The sequence below is a fragment of the Trichosurus vulpecula genome, chromosome 9 (assembly GCF_011100635.1).
Source record: "Trichosurus vulpecula isolate mTriVul1 chromosome 9, mTriVul1.pri, whole genome shotgun sequence".
In the NCBI taxonomy this organism is placed as follows: domain Eukaryota; kingdom Metazoa; phylum Chordata; class Mammalia; order Diprotodontia; family Phalangeridae; genus Trichosurus; species Trichosurus vulpecula.
The window spans coordinates 81249592-81271942 of NC_050581.1; the positions used below are offsets into that span (position 1 = coordinate 81249592).

Sequence of the window (22351 nt, forward strand, 5' to 3'; positions counted from 1 at the left end):
AAGTGATGCTTTCACATAGCACAGAGAGTGTTAGATCTGGAAGAGTCTAAGGGATAATCAAACCTCATCTCTCCATTTCTATGGAACTTCCACAGATTTTGGTCCAACGTATAAATCTGTCTGAACAGGAAATGATCTAACCTTACCTGAATATGGATCATATCACCATGTTATTTTGGACACAAGTAAACAATAGTAGGAGGAGGAGAAAGAAGAGGAGGAGGAATAGCAGTGGTAGTAGTAAACATTATAGTTCTTCCAAGTCTATAACATGTTTTACCTATCTGTTATCTCATTTGAGCCTCACAAACAGCCCCGTTAGAGACAGGCTACTGTTCCTACTTTACAGATTAGGGAAACTGAAACTGACAGAGGTTGAATGACTTGCCCAAGGTCACACAGATCCTGAGAGCTGACATAGAAGAATAAATTGGATTTAGAAAAAGAGGCCTAGAGTGGTCAGGCTAGTTCTGCTCCTTGGTCTCTATGGAACCTCTGCAAATCATTTTAACTCTCTGGGTCTCAGTGAACTCACCTACAAAAAGTAGGGATCCTTAAGTTCTATGGGTTTGCCCAAAGTCACACAGCAGTAGCAGAACTTAGACTTGAACCTAGGTCCTGCGATTCTCAGACATGAATTCTTTAAGTTTCTTGAGAGAGAGGACTGTGTAGTTGGTTTTTTTTTTAAATCTCTATATCCTCAGCACCTGGCACAGTGCCTTACTCAGTGTCTGAGCTAAATGTCTAAGGTGAATTTCATTTCCACTATGACGTACTGACCTGGTAAATGGTATATTACTGGGCACATGGTAAACAGTAATTCAATAAATACTTGTGCATAAAATAAAGTAAACACACACTCACACACACACACACACACACACACACACAAATTTCTCTAGTCCAGTCCATCCTATGGGATGTTCTGTGCAATTCCCTAAGTCTACAGTGGGGCTCACAAAACAAGGCCACAATATTTTCTGGGTGGCCAGTAAAGTGATTTTTAAAAACTTAATGTTATTGATTACTTGGCATTCCTCTCTAATACTTCCTTCATTGGTTTTCATGCCCATTTCTCCAACTGATTGGTCAGATAGTACATTAAAAGAATGCATTGAAAGACGTAACAGCCAGGATGAGGAAGATGATTGCCCTTGCATCTTCTGCCCTTGTCAGGATAAATCTGGGTGCTATGCTTAGTGGGCAAGTCACTTAACATCTATTTTCCTCAGTTCCTCATCTGTAAAATGGGGACACACTGGAAGGAGAAATGGCAAACCACTCCAGCATCTTTGCCCAGAAACCGCCATGGACAAAGTCCATGGGGTCACGTAGAGTCGGGCAGGACTAAATAAATGAACAACCACAACAACAAATGTTTAGTTCAGGGCACCACACTGTAGGAAGAGTCCTGCCAAGCTTCCCCTAGAATAGATGGCCTGGAAAGTGAAGGGAGTTTTTTTTTAAACCATGACATACAAGAACTGGTGGAAGATACTTAACATATTCAGCCTGCTGTATTGAAATAGCTGATGAACTCGCATATGGAAAAGGTCTAAGACTCAGTTCATTGTACTTGTTATTTGATAGTTTATTTCTTGGCTCCAGTGGAGAAGATTAAGAGAATTGGGTAGAAGTTGGAAAAGCAGATTTCTGCTCAACTAAGGGAGAAAAGCAAACAAACAAACAACAAAAAATAACTTGTTAAATTTATGTTTATGTAAGAGCAAAATGGGATAGAAGCCTTTTCCAACCATACTTGATTCCAGTGCATTCCCTCTGTTAATTATTTCCTATTTATCCTGTATATAATGTGCTTTGTATTTATTTATTTATTTGCATGTTGTCTCCTCCATTAGAATATAAGCCCCTTGAGGGCAGGGACTGTATTTTGCCTCTGTTTGTATCCCCAGTGCTTAGCACAGTACCTAGCAAGAAGTAGGTCTTTTGAATTAGTGTATGCCTGATCACTAAAGGTTAATGATCAAGAAATTCATAGAATGGATTCCAGTTCAGATACCAACCTGTATTAAATGACCTCTGAGGTCCCTTCCAAATCACATTACTCTTTAGGCCTTCAGAACATAGAATGATAGACTGTGAAAGGACTATAGATTAGACAACGGAGGCACAAAGTTGGTGCGTCATTATGATCTTGCTTGGAAACAGATTTTTTAAAAATGTCTATTTAGAGTAGGTAGACATTGAGAATCATTTGGGAATGTTTCAGCATTTGCCCCAGAATTCCAAAACAGGGTCTCCCAATAATGAGAATAAAGGAAAAAGACTTTCAATCCAAGTCATGCTTCTGGCATATCAGCACGTCGGAGGGGGGAAAGCAGGGTGTCTGTGGGAATTCCAATGCATAACCTCAGGGGAGAAGTATATTCATCTATAATGGGAAAATAAAGGACAGCACACTAGAGACAACTCAGTGATGTGATTATGAAACATAGTAAAATTAAAAATATTAGCCTTAGGTCTGCTTATAGTGAAACTAAATTGGATGAGTGACAGATAGCTAGGAAAGCCTTCACCAACTATAACCCAAAAGGGAGGTTATATTATCTGCTAAAATATTCACACCTACAACATTATCATGACTTTTCATTCAGCTATGTCTATACTGGATTTTTTTTTCACAGAGATTCCAATTAGAGCACAGCGATTATTAGAACTACCAAGGACCTTAGAATGGAAGGAAAGTTGGAGGACAGAAAACCAGATCTGGGACAGGCCTTTAAAAGACATCATTGGAATAGGAAGGAGCCTTAAAAACAGAGGGTATTAATACTGAAAAACAGATTGGGACATGAAATACTGAAAGTTAGATTTAGAAGCTAATGAAGTGATAGTCTAATCTAGCACTTCTCAAACATTTTGGTCTCAGGATCCCTTCATACTCTTAAAAATTGTTGAGGATGCCAAAGAGCTTTTGTTTGTATGGGTCATATCTGTCAACATTTACTTGATTAGAAATTAAAATAATTTTTAAAATATTTCATGCATTTAAAATAACAAAAATAAATCCATTCCATGTCGATGTACATATTTCATGAAAAATATTTTTAAAAACAAAAAAAGTAAGACGAGTGGGCATTGTTTTACTTATATTGGCAAATCTCTTTAAAGTCTTAGAAGACAGCTGGCTTCTCACATCTACTTCTGTATTCAATGTGTTGTGATATATTATTTTGGTTGAAGTATATAAAGGAAATCCGGCCTCATACAATTAGCTGGAAAAAGGGAAGAACATTTTAATAGGTAAATAATGTCTTAGTATTATTATAAAAATTGTTTTGACCTCAAGATCCTAGATGAGTCTTGGGTACCACACTTTGAGAACCACTGCCCTAATTTAGCCTTCTCATTTTACAGATGAATAAACTGGAGCCCGTAAAAGTGAAGTCTCTACTATAAATTCGGATATTCCAGAAATATATGACATTAGGAAGGTGATGCCATGACTTGCAAGTGAACTGGGTTTAAGTGAGGGAGGGCTGTGGAAAGTCACCAGCCTCACTCTCTCCTCCAGAGCCATCTGGGTTCAGTGGCAAGATTGAGATCAGGACAAATGGAGATGGCCCTGGATGCAGTGGGAGACCTCGGCCTTTTTAAGCTAAGGTCTTTCCCAGGTATCAGTTTGACTGAGGCAACATCCATTCAGTGATAAAGGCTGGGTAAGAAATGAGGCACAGCATGGCCTCTTTCACCTACTCAAAAAAAAAATCAATCTGGAAGGGGAGGGTTTCTGGCCAAAATGGCAACAATCGCTATTTACACTCACATTGAGCCATTCACAGTCCTTAGCCTGGTGCTTGGGACACAGTAAGAAATTAATAAATGCTTGTTGACTTGATGGACCTGAGGAATATGTTATGTGCTATGACAATGGGTGTTATGAAATATTGGATAATATAAATGAATAAGTGAAAGAATAAAAAGCATTTATTAAACATTATGTATCAAGGACTATGTTGAGTTCTGTGAATTTGAAAAAAAAAAAAAAGGAAGGCAGTCCCTACCCTCCAGGAGCCCATATTCTAATAATGGCCAGCATTTACATAGTGCTTTAAGGTTTGCAAAACACTTTATATGTTACCTTATTTGATCCTGATAACAAGTCTGGGAGGTAAGTGTGAATATCATTCATGCTGGAAACTGAGGCACAGAGAGATTAAATCAATTGCCCAGGATCCCACAACTTATAAGTGTGTGGGGCAGAATTTGAACCCAAGTCTTCCTAACTCCAAGTCCAGCACTCTGTGCACTGTGTTACCTATCAGCTTAAAAAACATATATATGGGTGTGATGACCAGAGAGGGAGGAGTTTTCTGACTCAGAAAGTTATACGAATGGAGGAGTGGGGCCGTAGAAGAGTATGTCAATCTATGACATACTCTTTTTTTAAAGCAATGGCAATATTAATTTGATTACTTTTTCAAAACTAAGAGTGAAGATTGAGGAGACAAAAGCAGCTGGTATAACATGGTGAGGGACTAAAGCAAAGCATGGCTGGATCTGCTGGCTTGATATAGTGGACCAAATGTGATAGTGCCAGACACAAAAGGGTTAATTTCTCTAGGGCATGGTCTCTAGTCTGGACAACAAGGCAGTTAATGAGAAGATGGTGGTCAAGAAAGTGAAAGCAAATTCTGATCAGGATTAATTTAGCAACCAAGAGAGGCTTCCTCAACTCTTCTAGAAGCTTTACTTTAGGTGGAATGAATATTTTCACATAGGATGTGCTCTTAGAAGTTCCCTGCTAGCAGACCACTTGCTCCCTGCTATATTTTTCCTAATGACTGTGAGAAAGAGGAGACAGAGCCAGCTGGTGGGATAGATGACAATCTTGTCACTGTCAAGTGATCGATGGACAGATGCATGGTAGAAAATGAAAACCTGGACCTGGACCAAACCATACCCCTGGTAGTAGGGCTGTTGCCCCTAATGGGCAGCCAAATGTGACAACTATGGAAAAAAATGAAGACAGTGCAAAGCTCATTTAAGCCAATTTGTTAAAAATCTAATCATGGGATAACCACAACAAGAATAATACATCCCTACCCCTCCATTTCTCTTTCCTTTCATAACAAGGATTCACATTTCTGTGAATGTTCACTAGAATCTGAGACTCTATCCCTGGAACCACCCTGCATAGGCACTCCCTCTCATGGGTGAGCTTTTGTCTTATCTTGTCTGGATCCAGCTCCCACATCACACCTTAGCCACCATTTCCAAATCTCTCTTCCTCCCCTGCTAAATCCCTTTTCTATACTGTCTTTCTCCATTACATTATAGGCTGTTTGATAGCATAGGCTATCTTTATTTCTTCTATTCCTATCCCCAACAATTAGTATATAGTGCCTGGCACCTAGTAAGTGCTTAATAAATGTTTTATCTATTCATCTCTCTGTTTTTCTCTGTCTCTATCTCTATCTTGCCCTCCCCCCAAGTACTTCCAACAGTCCTGTTTTACAGAATTACAAAATTTTACAAAATTAAAAAAAAAACATGCAGCATGGCAAAGTGTTGGATGATAGTCCATGTGAAAAAAAGGGCAGTGGAATAAGAGTTAAGAAACCTAGATTCTAATCCTAGTTCTTCTATGAGCTAGCTGTGTTACCTAGGAAATTACTTCCCCTTCTCTGGACAACAATATTTTCATTCCATCAATGAAGAGGTTAGACTAGGTAATCTCCAGGGTCCCTTAAAGTTCCATAGGTAGGACTTGGAGCATTCATAGTTTACTAAGCTTATAAAACGGTAGCCTAGAAGGCATCTATTAGTGAATCGTTTCATATACTGTAGTCCAGCTTGTACCTGAATAGGAATCCAATCCACAAGATCTTTGATTAAACATCATCTCATTTAACTCAAAGAACTCTAGGAACAGGGTGTTCATTACTTTTCAAGGCCACCCAGTCCACTTCTGGACAGTTTGAAAAGTGCAGAGATTCTTTCATCCTTATTTCAAGCTGAAATTCACCTATTTGTCACTTGTATCCTCTGCTCCTAGCTTTTCCACCAGGAAGCAAACAAAACAAGTTTAATCTTTCTTTCATTTGCTAGCTTTTTAAATATTTAAAGACAGCTATCATTGCCTACTCCCCCGCCAAATCCCTCTTAGTCCAAGCCAAACATCCCTAGTTCCTTCAAAGAATCCCTAACTGGAATGGTTTTACCATCTTGCTGCTCCTCTTTCCTCTGAAAATGCTCTGGCCTCTCAATGCTCTGGCAAATATGCAACTGTAATAGTCTAGAATTGGTTTGACCAGTGCAGAGCACAGTGAGGCTACTACTCCTCTAATTCTAAATATATATTCACATTTTATATATATATATATATATATATATATATATATATATATATATTTTTTTTTTTTTTTCTATCAATGAGTCCTAACATCTCATCGCCATTTTATGCCTCTTTTGTGGTTAGGAATAGTGGGGCAATGGGGGAGGGAGGGAAGGACTTAGGTAGGTTTAAATCAATGACCTGAAAAGCTTATTGTGGAACATATGTTGTATAGAATGAAAAGGAAAGTAACAGTTACAAAATTAATTTGATTCCATACAGAAAGCCAAAATGTATAACTATTACCAAAAACATAATTCTGGATGAAGCCTGCTTTGAAAAGGTATTCTATGAATCTACCACAATCCTATGATGCAGACATGGCAGGAATTATTGTGTCTATTTTATCTGAGGTTGACAGAAGTTAAGTTACTTGCCCAGGACTCACAGCTAGCTAGTGACAGAACCAGGTCAAGCATCCAGGTCTTTTGACTTTTAGTTAAGTGGTCTTTCCACTATACTATACAAACACACACACACACACACACACACACACACACACACACACACGCACACATGACTCCTCCATCAGATAATTTTAGAGCTAGAAAGGACCTTAGGCTTCATCTAATCCAAATCCTTCATTTTACAACTCCATGAAGACCGACAAACCAGATAATTCAGACCCAAAAGTGAATTCATCTGGCCCGATTCATACAACTTTGTTATTCTCATGGATTAAATTGACTAGAAAATTGGCAGACCTCCACTTGCTCCTGAATTTTATGGAAGCCATTGGGAACTGCAGCATGCAATTAATCCCAGGAATTCCTCAGAGAAAAGATGTGGGAGCAGACTTTCTCATGTAATAACGCCTTCTTTAGAGTACAGTAGTCCTATAAAATGGAAGAACCTTCACAAACGGAACCCTAATTCAGCAATGAAGTCTGATAGAACTTTAAATAAAAGCATTTGCCAAGAGTCAAGGGAGAGATGCTTTTCCCAACTCATAGACATCATCATTTTGAGGAACTAAAGAAATAAAATCGTAAAATGGTTTTGGGAAGCAAAAGAAATCAGAGCCTTGCAAAAGGGTAAAATCATTGAAGTTTGACATTAAGGAAAGTGAAAGGTTCAAGGGTACAGTTTCAGTCAGAAACAATCATCGTTTAAAGACCAGTTTATCAGGCTGAAGTCTCATTGAGGGACAACTCATATGTGATAAATAGATAAGAGGAGGGGTGGGGTGGGAAGGGAACTGGCATCAAGACACGCTACTATTCTCCATTTTGGTTCATCTACCATAAGGAACTATTCCTCATGTTTTCAGAGAGCTTTGTAATTTACAAAGTTCTTTCATGCATATGATAATGTTTGATCCCCCAAAGGCCCCAGAAGGGTAAGAAGGGTTAAGGAAAGGCAATGAACTGGTGATTTCATTTGTTCATTCCTACATAAGGAAACTCCCTCCACCAATGACGGTATCAACTTTCTCTGCACTTGAGAGAGTTGCCTAGAGCAGAGATATCAAACATTCAGCTGTGGGCCACATGGGGCCCACAACACTCCTGAGTACTGTCTAAACCAAATTAAAATATAATAGGGAAATATTTAACAAAATAAATAAAACATAGATAATGTTAATATGTGATTTTCTAAGTCAATATGTGGCCTGCAGGAATCTTTATATATGGTTTAGTGACTCTCCCCAACCTCCTTTTCTATTTCATGTTGACACCACTAACCTAGACCACTTTGAGGAAAAATGATTTCACTCAGGACCACACAGCCAGTATTGTCAGAAGCAGGTCTTGAACTCAGGTCCAAGGCCAAGTCTCAATCCACTAGATTAAACTACCTTTCAAGGTAAGAAGGTAGAGGCTTTTATCACCATTGTACAGATGAGGAAACCAACTTTTAGAGAGCTGAAATTACTTGTCCAGGCAAGTAATTCCAAATTGGAGCTTTATTCCATATTACTCCTTTATATTCCAACTCAAACTTACTTCCTTGGAATATCCATTTTTTTATTTACTACTGAATACTTTCAACCAATCTTTTAATGGTACGAAATTATTCCAATCATTGAAGGAAAACATACCAATTACATAAAAACAGCCAAAGCTTTCAACAAATACAAGTACAGAAAAGTTAAAAGTTTTTATAAATTTACTGAAACAAAAAATGAGTTTAGGAAAGCTGAGGCTATTACTATAACACAATTTATTCTTCCTTTGAAGCTGTTCATAAGCGATTACTATTATGCAAAAGACAGAACCCTACTATTTAGGGCTACAAAAATTAACACACACACCCCACCACCCAATAAAAATATTCTAGACTCATGGAACAGGTGGTGATAACATATAGCAAGATGATAGTGGATGATGTTAGAGTAGTTTTCTAAGGAACTCATAGAGAAAGTGAACTCAAATGGTGATATTTACGGAAAATGAGCTTTATGTCTTTGTATAAAATTTTAAAAGATGAATTCTGATTTCTGCAGAGAGAAAACCACTTGGCCTTTTAAATTAACCTTTGTTTTATGACTAAAAAGTAATCAAAAGAAGATTACATGTGGAATATACAAGACTTTAACCTGGCCTTAAAAGCAAAAACTCATTGCTAAGGAATAATAGTAAAAACAAAATGTGATGTTAATTAGTTAACATTAATTAACAATAATAACAATGAAAAGAAATTGTTGAAAAGAACACAATCAGTATTTTAGTAAAGGCACGGACAGAAAAGGAGTAATTCAGTTTTGAGCCTAAATTTGCACACCTCACAATCCAATATCATTCACTTTATAATGGAAGATCAGATTTTTGGCACAGAGCTAGAACTTTTGTTATTAGCACCTGTTCCAGAATTGAGTAGAGGTTATGGATGTGATAAGTAGTCAAATGAGGAGCAAAGGTGATTTAACAAAAAGATGGTAGGAGCATGAATAGAGACATTTAAGGGATGTCATCTAGAAGCATCATGAGTCAAGAAGATCAAGGTTTAAATCCCAGCTCCCACACTTATTAGCTGTATGACTTCTGTTTTAACAACAAAAAGAGAGTCATTTCATTGTGTCCAACTCTTCATTACCCCATCGGGGGTTTTCTTGGCAAAGATCCTTGAGTGGTTTGCCATTTCCTTCTCTAGCTCATTTTACAGATGAGGAAACTGAGGAAAATAGGGATAAGTGTCTTGCCCAGAGTCACACAGCCATTAAGTATCTGAAGCCAGATTTGAACTCAGGAAGATGACTCTTCTTGACTTCAAAAAGTCTCAGCCACTTAGCTTCCCATGACCTCTCTAAATCCCAATTTTCTTAGCTGTAAAATGAGGATGTTGGGCCATATAACCTCAAAGGTCCCTTCCAATTTCAAATCTACTCGCTCCCTCATTTTGTAGATGAGGAGCCTGAAACCACACAGCTAGTGTCAGGGCTGGGATTTGAACCTAGCCACCACCAATTCCCAACCTAGCAGATCTTCCACTGTATCTTGCTGACCTAGGTTCTCCCAACTTTGCTCCTGCTGTCCCCTCTGCTTGGAATGCTCTATCCTACCTTCACCTGTTGAAATTCTGACTAGCACAACTCAAATGCTACCTGCTACCTTCTACTTGAAACTTTCCTGATTCCCTTAGTCAATATGACCTTCCCCCTTGAATTTCACATAACAATAATGAATCAAATTCCCAAAGCACTTTAAGGTTTATAATGCATTTTTCTAACAACACTCCTGCGAGACAGATGGAGGCTCAGTGATTTGTCCCAGGTCACAAAGAAAGATAACATCAGAGCTGGAATTTAAATGCCAGTCTTCTCACTTCAAGACCAGAGCTCTTATTACCTCACTGTGTTCATGGAAAACTCTGCAGCATTTTTATGTACTTTTTTTTACAGGACCTGTAATTTCTATGGTATAAAGACCTCCCTGATGAGGAAAGTACCCAAACCAAGATTAGTCTCTGCTCTGCCGTTTTTAATCTTACACCACTGCTACAGGCCCTGAGAAAGTGAATGACCTATCAGGATCACACAGCCAGTATGTGTCAGGAGTGGGACCTCAACCCAGGTTCTTCCAGGCTCTGAAGCTGCCTCTCTATCCACTGTGCCAGACATGTATTTTTTAACTTATCTTGTATTATTTTGTATCTTACTTATTTTTGTATGTATTACATGCCAGTAATTCTTTAATACCTCAAAGGTCGCTTGACCTGGAAGTTCTAAGCTACAGTTAAGCTAAGCTGATCAGGCGTCCACAGTAAGTCTGGGATCAAGATGATGAGTCCCTGGGAGTGAGAGAGACCACTAGCCAGCCTAAAGAGGGGCAAACTGTCCCAAGCTGGTAAAATAGAGTGGATTAAAATTCTCATGCTGATCAGGAGAGGAATCCATCTGTGATTGGCAACTGTACTTCCAGCCTGGGAGAGATAGGGAGACTCAGTATCAAAAAATGACAATAACAAGAAATTTAAAATCATAATAAACTGCTATGAAACACGTATGTCCTCATATGAGCCGTGCTTAAATTTTTCCAGCTTAGTTGAACCTATCAGAGCTTAGATTCCATTGGCATAAACTTCCAAAATCTCAAATTTCTTTCATGCCAGAATGAGTTACTTCTGTATTTGATGTTCACAATAAAATGGTAAGCTAAATAGTAAAGATATCATCATACACATTTTAGGGATGTGATAACCATGGCTCAGAGAGGGTATATGAACTACCCATTGTCAAACCGCTAGTTTAGGGCTAAAGATAGAATTTGAGTATAGCTCTCTCCCAACTCCAAGGTCAACACTCGTCATTAGTAAATAGGGGGAATGTTTCCTTTAAGCCTCAAGTTTTTCCATGCCTCTTACTATTTTAAAAAGTATGTTTGAGTACTCAACAAGAGATTGAGCATTTAATACATGGCTCTACATAAAGCTCTAATCTCCCCCGACTCTAACCCATGCCTAGAACAATGCTCTGAATATTGCAGATGTCGTCGTTGTTCAGTCATTTCCAGTCGTGGCTGACTCTTCATGACCCCATTTGAGGTTTTCTTAGCAAAGAGACTAGAGTGGTTAGCCCGCTCATTTTACAGATGAGAAAACTGAGGCAAAAAGGGTTAATTAAGCGCCTTGTCCAGGATCACACAGGTAGTAAGCATCTGAGGCCAGATTTGAACTCAGGAAGATGAGGCTTCCTGATTTCAGGCCCTGCACTCTAGCCACCGTACCACCTAACTATGCCCTGAATATAGAAGATACTTCATACATACTTGTTAATTTGATTTGAACTGAACTAAACTGAATAGCCCAAGAGTCAAACAACTAATTAGTGAACCAGGACTACAGAATTTAGACCCCCTGAGTCCTAAAACATCATCCTATACTTTGGACCATATGCCTGCCATCACACCTGGTGAGTTACTTGACAGAAATGAAGCCAGATCGAATTGAACAAAGGAAACAAAGCCTAACCACACTTTTCCAGGAATGTGGACTTCTTCCTGTTTAACGGGATACAAAATGTGGAGAGAAGTAAAACTCCTCTTTCCCCCTCCCCCTCCCACCCCCTATTAAAACCTTTTCCAGCTCTCTCTGTCTCCTCTGCTCTGCCGGCAGCTCTTCAGCTTTGCTCCTCACCCCCTGAGAATGTACGCCTGCGCCAAGTTCATCTCTACCCCTGCCCTTGTGAGGAGCAGCTCTCAGATGCTGAGTAGACCATTAACTGCAGTGGTACTGAAACGGCCAGAGGTTCGGACAGATGAGAACCTCAGCATTTTGGCAGCATCAGGTCCCTTGACCTCACTTGTCCCCAGATGTGGATTCCAAACTAGTGCCATCTCAAGGGACATTGACACAGCAGCGAAGTTCATTGGGGCTGGGGCTGCCACTGTGGGTGTGGCCGGCTCTGGAGCTGGGATTGGGACTGTGTTTGGAAGTCTTATCATCGGTTATGCCAGGAATCCTTCCCTGAAGCAACAGCTCTTTTCCTACGCCATCCTGGGCTTTGCCCTATCTGAGGCCATGGGGCTCTTTTGCCTGATGGTGGCCTTCCTCATCCTCTTCGCCATGTGATGGAGCCATTTCTGTCCCCCAACGTTTCTGAATGTTCCTCCTCGTCCTGGTCCTTCCATGTCTCTTTTCAGCCTGTGTATACCTCCCCCTCCATCTTACCAGGCAGCCCTGGGGAAAGCCATGGGCTCAGGGTTTGACAGAGGGAAGACAAATAAATACTGTATTAATAAGCTGAAAAAAAAAAAACCCTTTTCCAAGAGTAGTATAACTAGATCAAAGAAGAATAGGTGAGCTTTCAATAGTATGCTCAGGGGATAAAAGCAAAATACAAACTATTCATGGAAAAAGCAAAAAAAAAAAAAAAGGAAGGAAGGAAGATGCAAGGATGCATGAGAGAAGCCTGAAATACCAGATACAGAGATGGATCCAAGAGCACACACAGAATAGAATCAAAGGGTTATGCAGGAGAGACCGAGGCATATAACAGGTCTTTTTCAAGCAAGCAGGTTAGGAGAGGTCAAAGAAGTATAGAGTAAGGAAGGATTCTGGAAAGCAGTGAAGAAATGTATGGGCAGGAAGTTCTTGTTTGTTTCTTTTTGTTTTGTTTTGTTTCATTTTAATTGGCAGGAAAGTTTGACCTTGCACAAGGAAAAGGTTTTGTGTTAACTGAGAAGCAGACAGCTGACCATCATGCCCCAGAGGAGGGGAGAATATTCCATGTTATGAGTCAAGATGGCACTAGTGAGGATAAAGAAACAAGAGCAGACAAATCTGAGAAATTACTCCCTTAATGAAACGTCAGAGAGTCACTAGAAGCAATTTTGGTCCTCCTGATGAATCAAGACAGCTAGAGGATCAAGGCCATAGGTAATACCACCAATACCAAAAGTAATGGAATTTGGTCAATTGGTAGGGTAACATTCTCTTCAAGCCCCTAATGTTCTTCTATATCCCTCATTATCTGAAAGATGAATGGGCCTCGATATCTAATGAGAACCTGGGTATCCAATCTGTGGTTCCTTGGGTCAAATGCCAAGGGGTACTGCCACCTGTGGGTAATGATCCCAGGGTAAAGGGATAGCTCATCTGTGAATTTCAAGAATTGGTTTTTAACTAAATTAGCTAGCTCGGTAAAATGTAATTTTATTTTTTTAATTTTTTAAAAATATTTTATTTTTTTATTTTTAGTTTACCACACACGGTTCTACATAATTTTGAGTTCCAGATTTTCTCCCCTCCCTCCCCCCTCCCTCCCCAAGATGGCATGGAATCTCATATAACTACCATGTATAACTTCGCATTGAATTAATTTATACACTAGTCAAGTTGTGGAGAAGAATTGTGACCAATGGAATGAATCATGAGAAAGAAGAGACAGAACCAAAAAAAAAAAAAACAAAAACAAAAACAAAAGAGAAGAAAAAAGGCGAGCGTGTAGTATGCCTCAATCTGCATTCAAACTTCACAGTTCTTTCTCTGAATGAAGTTAGCATTCTCCATCGTGAATCCCCTAGAGTTGTCGTTGCACCTTGCGTTGCTGAGAAGAGCGAAGTCTGTCAGTGTTGGTCCTCACGGAATCCATGTATCTGTGGTTATGTACAATGTTCTCCTGGCTCTGCTCCACTCACTCAGCATTATGTCGTGTAGGTTTTTCCAGGTTGTTACGAAGTCCGTATCATCCCCATTTCTTATGGCACAACAGTATTCCATTACCTTCATATACCACAGCTTGTTCAGCCATTCCCCAATTGATGGGCATCCCTTTGATTTCCAATTCTTGGCTACCACAAAGAGAGCCGCTATAAATATCTTTGTACATATGGGTCCCTTTCCCTCTTGTGTGATTTCTTTGGGATACAACCCTAGAAGTGGTATTGCTGGGTCAAAGGGTATGAACATTCCTATGGTTCTTTGGGCGTAGTTCCAAATTACTCTCCAAAATGGCTGGATCATCTCACAACTCCACCAGCAATGTAACAATGTTCCAATTTTCCCACATCCTCTCCAGCATTTATCATCCTCCTGCTTTGTTATTTTAGCCAATCTTACAGGAGAGATGTGGTATCTAAGAGTTGTTTTGATTTGCATTTCTCTAATCAGTAGTGATCCAGAGCATTTTTTCATATGCCTATAGATAGCTTTAATTTCTTCCTCTGAAAACTGCCTGTTCATATCCTTTGACCATTTCTCAATCGGGGAATGGCTTGTATTCCTATATATTTGGCTCAGTTCCCTGTATATTTTAGGAATGAGGCCTTTATCAGAGATACTATTTGCAAAGATTTTCTCCCAATTTTCTGCTTCCCTCCTAATTTTTGTTGCATTGGCTTTTTTTGTACAAAAACATTTCAATTTAACATAATCAAAATTATCCATTTTGCATTTTGTAATGCTCTCTATCTCTTGTTGGGTCCATGAATTCTTTTCTTTTCCATAAATCTGATAAGTAAACTATTCCTTGCTCTCCCAAATTACTCATAGTATCAGCTTTTACTCCTAGATCATGAACCCATAAAATATAATTTTAAAACAACAATTACTTAGTGCTCCAAAAAAATCTTACCTATTTCAATTCTTCATGATAGAGACTCTACATTCTTAAAGACTATGCTGGAAAAACAAGGGGACAGTGATTGAACAAGTTGTGGTGTGTGAACTGTTATGGAATACTATTGTGCTAGAAGAAATGATGAGCAGGATGGTTTCAGAAAAAGCTGGGAAGACTTATGTGAACTCACGCAAAGTGAAATGAGCAGAACCAGGAGAACACTGTACACAGTAACAGCAATATTGTAATAGTCATCAACTGTGTAAGATTTAGCTACTCTGAACGATATAATGATCTAAGGCAATTCAGAAGAATTCATGTTGAAAAGTGCTACCCACCTCCAGAGAGAGAAATGATGAAGTCTGAGTGAAGACTAAAGTATAATTTTTTTCACTTTCTTTCTTTTTCTTTTTTCTTTTTACAATATGGCTAATATGAAAATGTATTTTCCATGATTTCACAAATATAACTGATAGCAATATTGCTTGCCTTCTCAATGGGTTCTCTCAATGAGTTGAGGAGGGACTCGAGAGAGGGAGAGAATTTGGACCTCAAAATTTTTAAAAAAGAATGTTAAAAATAAATCTTAAAAATAATTTTAAAAAAGAATAGCACCCTTTTTAGTATCCCAATAATAAGACCACAAGATCATTAATTTAAAACTGGAAGGTATCTTAAAGGCTATTTTATCTAATCCTCTCATTTTAGAAATGAGGAAAGTGAGGCCCAGAGAAGTTAATATGCTCCCTCCCCAAACTACCGTGTATTCACTTTTAATATATTACGCTTATGCTGTACTTATATGTTTCCCTGTTGTTTCTCCCACTAGAATGTAAGACCCTTTAATGCAGGGTTTCAGTCACATGTGTCTCTGCATCTTCAGTACTTAGTGCAATACCTGTCCCACAGTAGGTACATTATGTTTATTGCTTTATTGACTACCTAAAGACACAAAATTAAGGAACAGAGGTGAGATGTGAATTCAGATCCTCTGATTCAATGCCCTATCAGCAAATTGATTTGTAGATACTATAAATGTGAGACCTCTACGCAAGGGAAAAGTCTGTTGAGGACTTTGTTGTAAGAAAACATAATCAAATTTACATTAACATTCTTACTGTGGATAAAAGCAGAAAGCATTAAAAAGTTGCAGCTAAATGGAAAGCTAGCCCTTCAGTTGTTTTCCTTAGAAAGGAGAATAAAAGAATTCATCAGATGCCCAGAGGAAAAAAAAAACATCATTTTACAGGACACTTGTTCATCTTCTTTTGCAGTACTCAAGATGAATACGGGCACAAAAACAACCAGGGAAGATAACCGTACTTAACGTGCCAACAACTGTCAAAAGAAGAAAATACAAGAAATTCTGTGACACACTTGCCCAGATCTTTTCAGGATGATAGACTTTAGGTTAAAATGGACCTAAGAGGACATCTAGTCTGACCTACCTCAGTTTAGGGATGGGAAAACTGATGACTAAGGAGTACTTGCCCAAGGTCAATGAGGTAGTGATTTGAATTCAAGTCCTCTGATTCCAGTAATTTTTCCATGGTATATACCAAGCTGTTCCATGATGACTCCTGATACTTTCTTACTGCAGTGCAAATGTGGGCCTTGATGAGCCAGGCTTTTCCAAATGATTCTCTGCATTTGATAATATCTTTACAATCCACATAATTAACAAAAATGTGTGAAGAATACCATTGCCTACTTTACTTACTGCTTGTTAATTTTTTTTAAAGCATTTGACTCAGTACAACACAAAGCCACCTTAAAGACTCTCTTCTTACAACTATTTGAAAGGCTATTCTGTAAAACAGAGATGAGAATTAATTGCTTGCATAGATCTGTTAACATCAGAAAGGATTCCATGATAAAGTCTCCCTCAGATATAATCCCATTTTTAAAAAGATCCTCTGATCATTAACATTAAGAAATCCATAAAACAGAGAGATGTATCTCACCAAAAGGTATTTGTCACTGTCATGGATGCAAGGTCCTTATGGAAGGGCGATTCTTTGTATAAAAGGTGAGGCACTCCAGTTACTCCAGTCAGATGATTTCATCAAACCCCAGGATAACATAGGGCCTCCTAAATGACGTCCATGATTACTCAAAAGAAGTCAGAATGGCAAACCATACAATAAATACTAAGGGCATGACTAAATGCAGATTATCACATGCAGTTAAGAGGCCTGGTCTATCTGGTACAGATACAGGAGATGGAAAATGACCCAGGCCCAGAACTGAGCAGGTAGAAGACACTGGGCAGCACTGCATTTAGTAAATTGTCATTGTTTTTAAAAATGACAAGCTGAATAGGACAGAAAAGGAAAATGTTGGATGTTGGAGGAGATGTGGGAAAACTGGGACACTAATGCACGGTTGGTGGAGTTGTGAACTGATCCAACCATTCTGGAGAACAATTTGAAACTATGCCAAAAGGCTACAAAACTGTGCATACCATTTGATTCAGCAATAGCACTGCTAGGTCTGTAGCCCCCAAAATATCCCCCCCAAAAAGGGAAAAGGATCTATTTGTGCAAAAATATTTATAGCAGCTCTTTTTGTGATGGCAAAGAATTAGAAATCAAACGGATGCCCATCAATTGTGAATGGTTAAACAAGCTGTGGTATGATTGTAATGGAATATTATTGTGCTATAAGAAATGACAAGCAGGATGATTTCAGATAACCCTGGAAAGATGTACATGAACTGATGTAGAGTGATGTGAACAGAACCAGGAGAACACTACACAGTAACAGCAATACTGTTCCATGAAAAAGTGTGGATGGTTTAGCTATTCTCAACAATACAACGATCTAAGTAAGACAATCCCGAAAGAATAATAATAAAGCGTACTACATGCCTCCAGAGAAAGAACTGCCATTGCTTGAATAGAGAATGAAGCAAGCTATTTTTTACTTTCATTTTTTTTTGTTTGATTCTTCTTGTACAAAATGTTTATATGGAAATGTTTTACATGATAGCACAGGTTGCTTACCATTTCAGGGAGGGGGAAAGCGGGAAGGGAAGGAGACAGAGAGAATTTGGAACTCATAACTTTAAATAAAAATGTTTTAGAAAGTGAAAAATAAAAGGAAGACACTATTAAACTAAATTCCACATTAAAAATTTGACAAGTTGTTCCCTGGAATAATTCAACTCAACTCAATTCAACTGTTGCAGCAGCCATGTAGTATGGCTGTGAATCTCCAAGTATCACCTTCTCCAATGGACCAAAAGTTGTGAGTGACCAAAAGGAGAATAGAGAAACACTTCCAATGATAACCTGCATGTAAGAAATGGCAAAAGGGATAGGCAACTACCTGGGGATCTGAGATCTCATCATCATGAGGAACTACTGGGTTGGGAGCTCCTTCCACCAGAACATGTTGAAATCTAAGTGACTTACCAGGATCACTCAGGTATTAAGAGGCAGAGGTAGGATTTGAAACCAGATCATTTTGACTCTGAGCCCAGAACTCTCTCTCCTGTGGCATACTTCATATAAAATGTCATCAAAGTAATTATGTAGTCAGAAAAGAGACCATTTAGCAAGTGTGAAAGCTAGTGAGTAGACATCCTAAGGATTTCAGTGGTACCTAAAAATTAAATTATAGATCATACCTATATACACATATACTTATATGTATATATATATGTATATATACACATACACATGTTTTCTACAGACACTGACAAGGATCCCACAGGATGAAAAGACATAGATGGGTTGTAATCTGCACTGAAAGAAGGAATACCCACATTGATGAGACGATAAAGCCCCTGGAATATTAAAGTACACAATTCTATAAGACACTTCAATTCTTAGGATCAATGACAACATTAAGAAATATGTATTTAGCATCAGCCCTCTTCACACACTATGCTAGGTGATGGGGTAGGTATAATATTTCAATAAGTGATAGTCCCTTTTCCCATAGATATTATACATAAATTGGTTGGTAAGCCACAGAGACAGTGCCTAGGAAAACCATGAGTTTCTTAGAACCGAACATCACTTAATATTATTGTCCATATGTAATGCAGCCTATTTTCATTGGCTTTTTGGGATTCTGTGTCACTGTGTTTATTCATATCAAAAGTCAGCCATACTCTCCCTAACCTAAGATTATGTCTCTGAGTAGGGCACAGAAAATGCAGGGTTGGTGAGGCTGGGGAGAAATGTCCTTCGGGTGTTCCAAAGGGAAAAAGAACCTCAACTGGTCATAGGAACATGTAACTTAGAGTTTCAAGAGATCTTAGCAATTGAATCCAATCCCTTTATTTAGAAGATGAGGAAACTGAAATCCAAAAGAGAAATGACTTATCCATGATTACATTGGTAATAATTTGAAGGGGGGTATATGGAGTGTTCAGGGAGACCAGCACCTCTGGTATGAGTCCTTAGCAGGGCTGCTCATCCAACCTGTCCCTCTCACCTGTGGCTCCACAAAGCCAGTATATGCTGTGTTCACACCCCAATAAAATTGTCTCAGCCGATAGGCCAAACCAGATTGAGAGTAACCAACAGGCCTCAAACTCATCCGTGAGTTAGAGGAATGTTTACCCCAAGCATGTGAAGACTTCCCCCTGGCAGAATAGGTGGATGAGAACCATTTGTTCCAATAGCCATGATGGCAGCTGAGGTAGGCGTTTATGGAGTGCTTAGAGCTTGGCCAGACATCAAAGATGCCAAGGTCATACGCTGCATCCTGAGCCATTACCAGTCATCTTGACTTTTGTCTCACTGCCAGATTTTGATGACTCTGAGGGCTTTGTGTAACTCTGCTTCACTTAAATCCAATTCTTGAGCAAGTCAAGACCCCACCCTGCGATGTCATTAGTCCTCTTGGAAAACAAAGGACAGACAACAACAATAATCCGAAGAATTGGATTTCAAACCTAGGTCCTCTGACTCTGAAGCCAATGCTCTTTCCATTAAGCCTCACTGTCTTCCCCCTGCCAGCCACGTTCCTCCTCTTCCTTGCCACTGCTAATGCCTATAAGGGTGAAGACATGGAAAAATACTTAATGAAATGGAGAAGGTAAACAGAGATTTCATCTCCATATCACAGATCACTGGAATGAAAATGAGAAGGTTCCTTTGAAAGCCGAGCAAGCTAAGTTTATTGGATTGAATTTAGAACCAATAAAAGGAAGTCCTACTCCACACAGCAGGTAGTAAACTTATGGAACCTGTTATCCCAAGAGCGACCATTTAAATAGATACCAAACTTGTTTAGATAAATTCAAAGACAGAGCTGTAAAAAGGGTACAATCCTTTGAGTTCTTTGTAGACTGGAGCCATATAAGAGAAGACAGTTTGGATTCGAATCACAGGCTCATAAAATCAAGGCAGCATTGTACTTCTGAAATTCAGCCAGATACAGATGAACATGTCTGCCTTTTCTTTTTTCTTTCTTTACATCAGAAAAATTACTAAATAGGAATTATCATATGGAGGATGGTTCAGCTACATGGAGCTGTGGGTAGAATGTTTGATTCAGAGTCAAGAAGACCTGTGTTTGAATCCTACTTTAGATACTTACTAGTTCTGTGACCCTGAACAAGTCATTTAACCTTTCTCTGCCTCAGTTTCTCTAACTGTAAAATGGTGATGATAATAATAGCACCTATCTCTCTAGGCTATTGCCAGGATCAACAGAGAAAACATTTAAAGTGCTTTGCAAACCTTAAGGGGCTACAAAAACATATTTAAAGTGCTTTGCAATCCTTAAGGTGCTATATAGTTGCTAGCGATTATTATTAATTACAATATGGTATATTACGGAGATCACTTGAGTGATTATCTGAAGAGATATAACTCTCTATTCTTCTATTAACTAACTGCGGGATCTTGAGCACATCACCTCTCTGATTCCTCATCTACAAAATAGAATCATAATATTTGTGCTACCTACCTCACAGATTTGTAATGAAGAGCAATGCTTTGTAAACATCAAAGCACATGAGAAATGCGAGATATTCATTTTAATAAAGTTCATCTCATATTCAAAATATTATGACATCCTAATGGTAATTTCATATAAAAGTTCATCTCATTTGGATTTTATAATAGACACCTGGGTTTCTTGTCAATTTATCTTTGAAAGCCTCCTCTAGCCTCTAAGCTCTAGAGGCAGCTAGGTGGTACAGTGGATGGAGTAGAGGGTCTGGGGTCAGAAAGATTTGAGTTTAAATCCAGGCTCAAGACACTTACTGTGTGAATTTAGGCAAGTCATTTAAACTCAATTACCTCAACTGTAAAAGGGGGATAATAGTAACACCTCCCTTGCAGACTTGCTATGAGGATTAAATGAATAATACTTGTAAAGCCCTTACCATGTGCCTGGCACATAGTAGGTGCTATGTAAATCTTTATTTCTCTACCCTGTAAACTCCCTGATATGAAATCATAGGTTTATAGGATTTAGAAGTCTAAGGGAATTTCCAGATTATTTAGTCCAACTTCCTCAGTTAAGGCCTGAAGAAAGAAAGTGACTCGCCCAAGGTCACATAGGTAGATCTCAATGCCCCAAATCCTCAAAGCAATATTAGTTTCAGACATAGCCTGTCAAGATTGTCTTAGAATCAGAGATAATAATTAAATTCAATTTAACAAGCAATTATTAAATGCCTACCATGAACTAGATTCTGTGCTAGGTGCTGGGAATGCAAAGAAAATAAAACTGCCCTTGTCTCTAAAGAGGAATTTACATTTTACCGAAGGAAAACAACATATATAGGCAGTTGAAATAATAAACTACGTACCAACAAATTCAAAGTATTTTCCCAGCACCTTCTCAGGCTCCTGTCCAATTCTCTGGACTTCGCCATACCTCAGCTGCCCACTCACCCTGGAAGATACCCCAGCACTCCCTCCTCCCACAGGTGAGTTCCACTTGGAACCTTCTTTGTGAAGATGTACACAGGTCAGCCGTTCTTCATTCTTTTCTCATGTAGGTACCCTGCCTTTTATGTGTTGTTTTTCCCCATCAGAATGCAGACTCCTTGAGGGTAGGGTCTAGCTTTCTTGTTTGTTTTTGTATTCCCACATAGTAAGCCCTTGATAAATAAATGCTTGTGTACTTGATTTGACTATTTGAGCACAACAGCAACAGGGGGAACCAAGAAAGACCTCATGGAGGATATAGCACTTTAGCTGATCGCTGAAGGACATTTCCAAGAGGTAAAGAGAAAGTATCCCAAATATGGGAGACAGTCCATGCAAAGGCACTGAAGCATAGGATGGACTATTATATATAGGGAACAAGTAAGCCAGAAAGGTGTTATAGGTAATTATCTGATCCATTCCCCCAACATTAAGCAGGCAAAATATTGCTGTCTCCACTTAAAAATGAGCTAACTGAGGCCCAGAGAGGTGAAGCTAATGAGTTAGCTGATGAGTGCTGGCTGGAGAATGAAGTAGGAACCCAGGTCTCCATCCTGTCTCCCCATCAAAGGCTTTTCCTCCGTGCCAAGCTATCCC

General features: G+C 38.9%; 2 protein-coding genes across 2 annotated transcripts in view; one reads left to right on the plus strand and one right to left on the minus strand.

Annotated features, from left to right (window-relative positions):
• Nucleotides 1-22351, minus strand: part of HS3ST4 (heparan sulfate-glucosamine 3-sulfotransferase 4) — a 441509-nt gene that overhangs the window by 89482 nt on the left and 329676 nt on the right. The gene's annotated exons all lie outside the window — the stretch shown is intronic.
• LOC118831545 (ATP synthase F(0) complex subunit C2, mitochondrial) lies at nucleotides 11888-12553 on the plus strand. The gene has a single exon (XM_036738926.1). It carries the CDS (start codon nucleotides 11942-11944, stop codon nucleotides 12365-12367), a length of 426 nt encoding a protein of 141 aa, XP_036594821.1. The 5' UTR covers nucleotides 11888-11941; the 3' UTR covers nucleotides 12368-12553.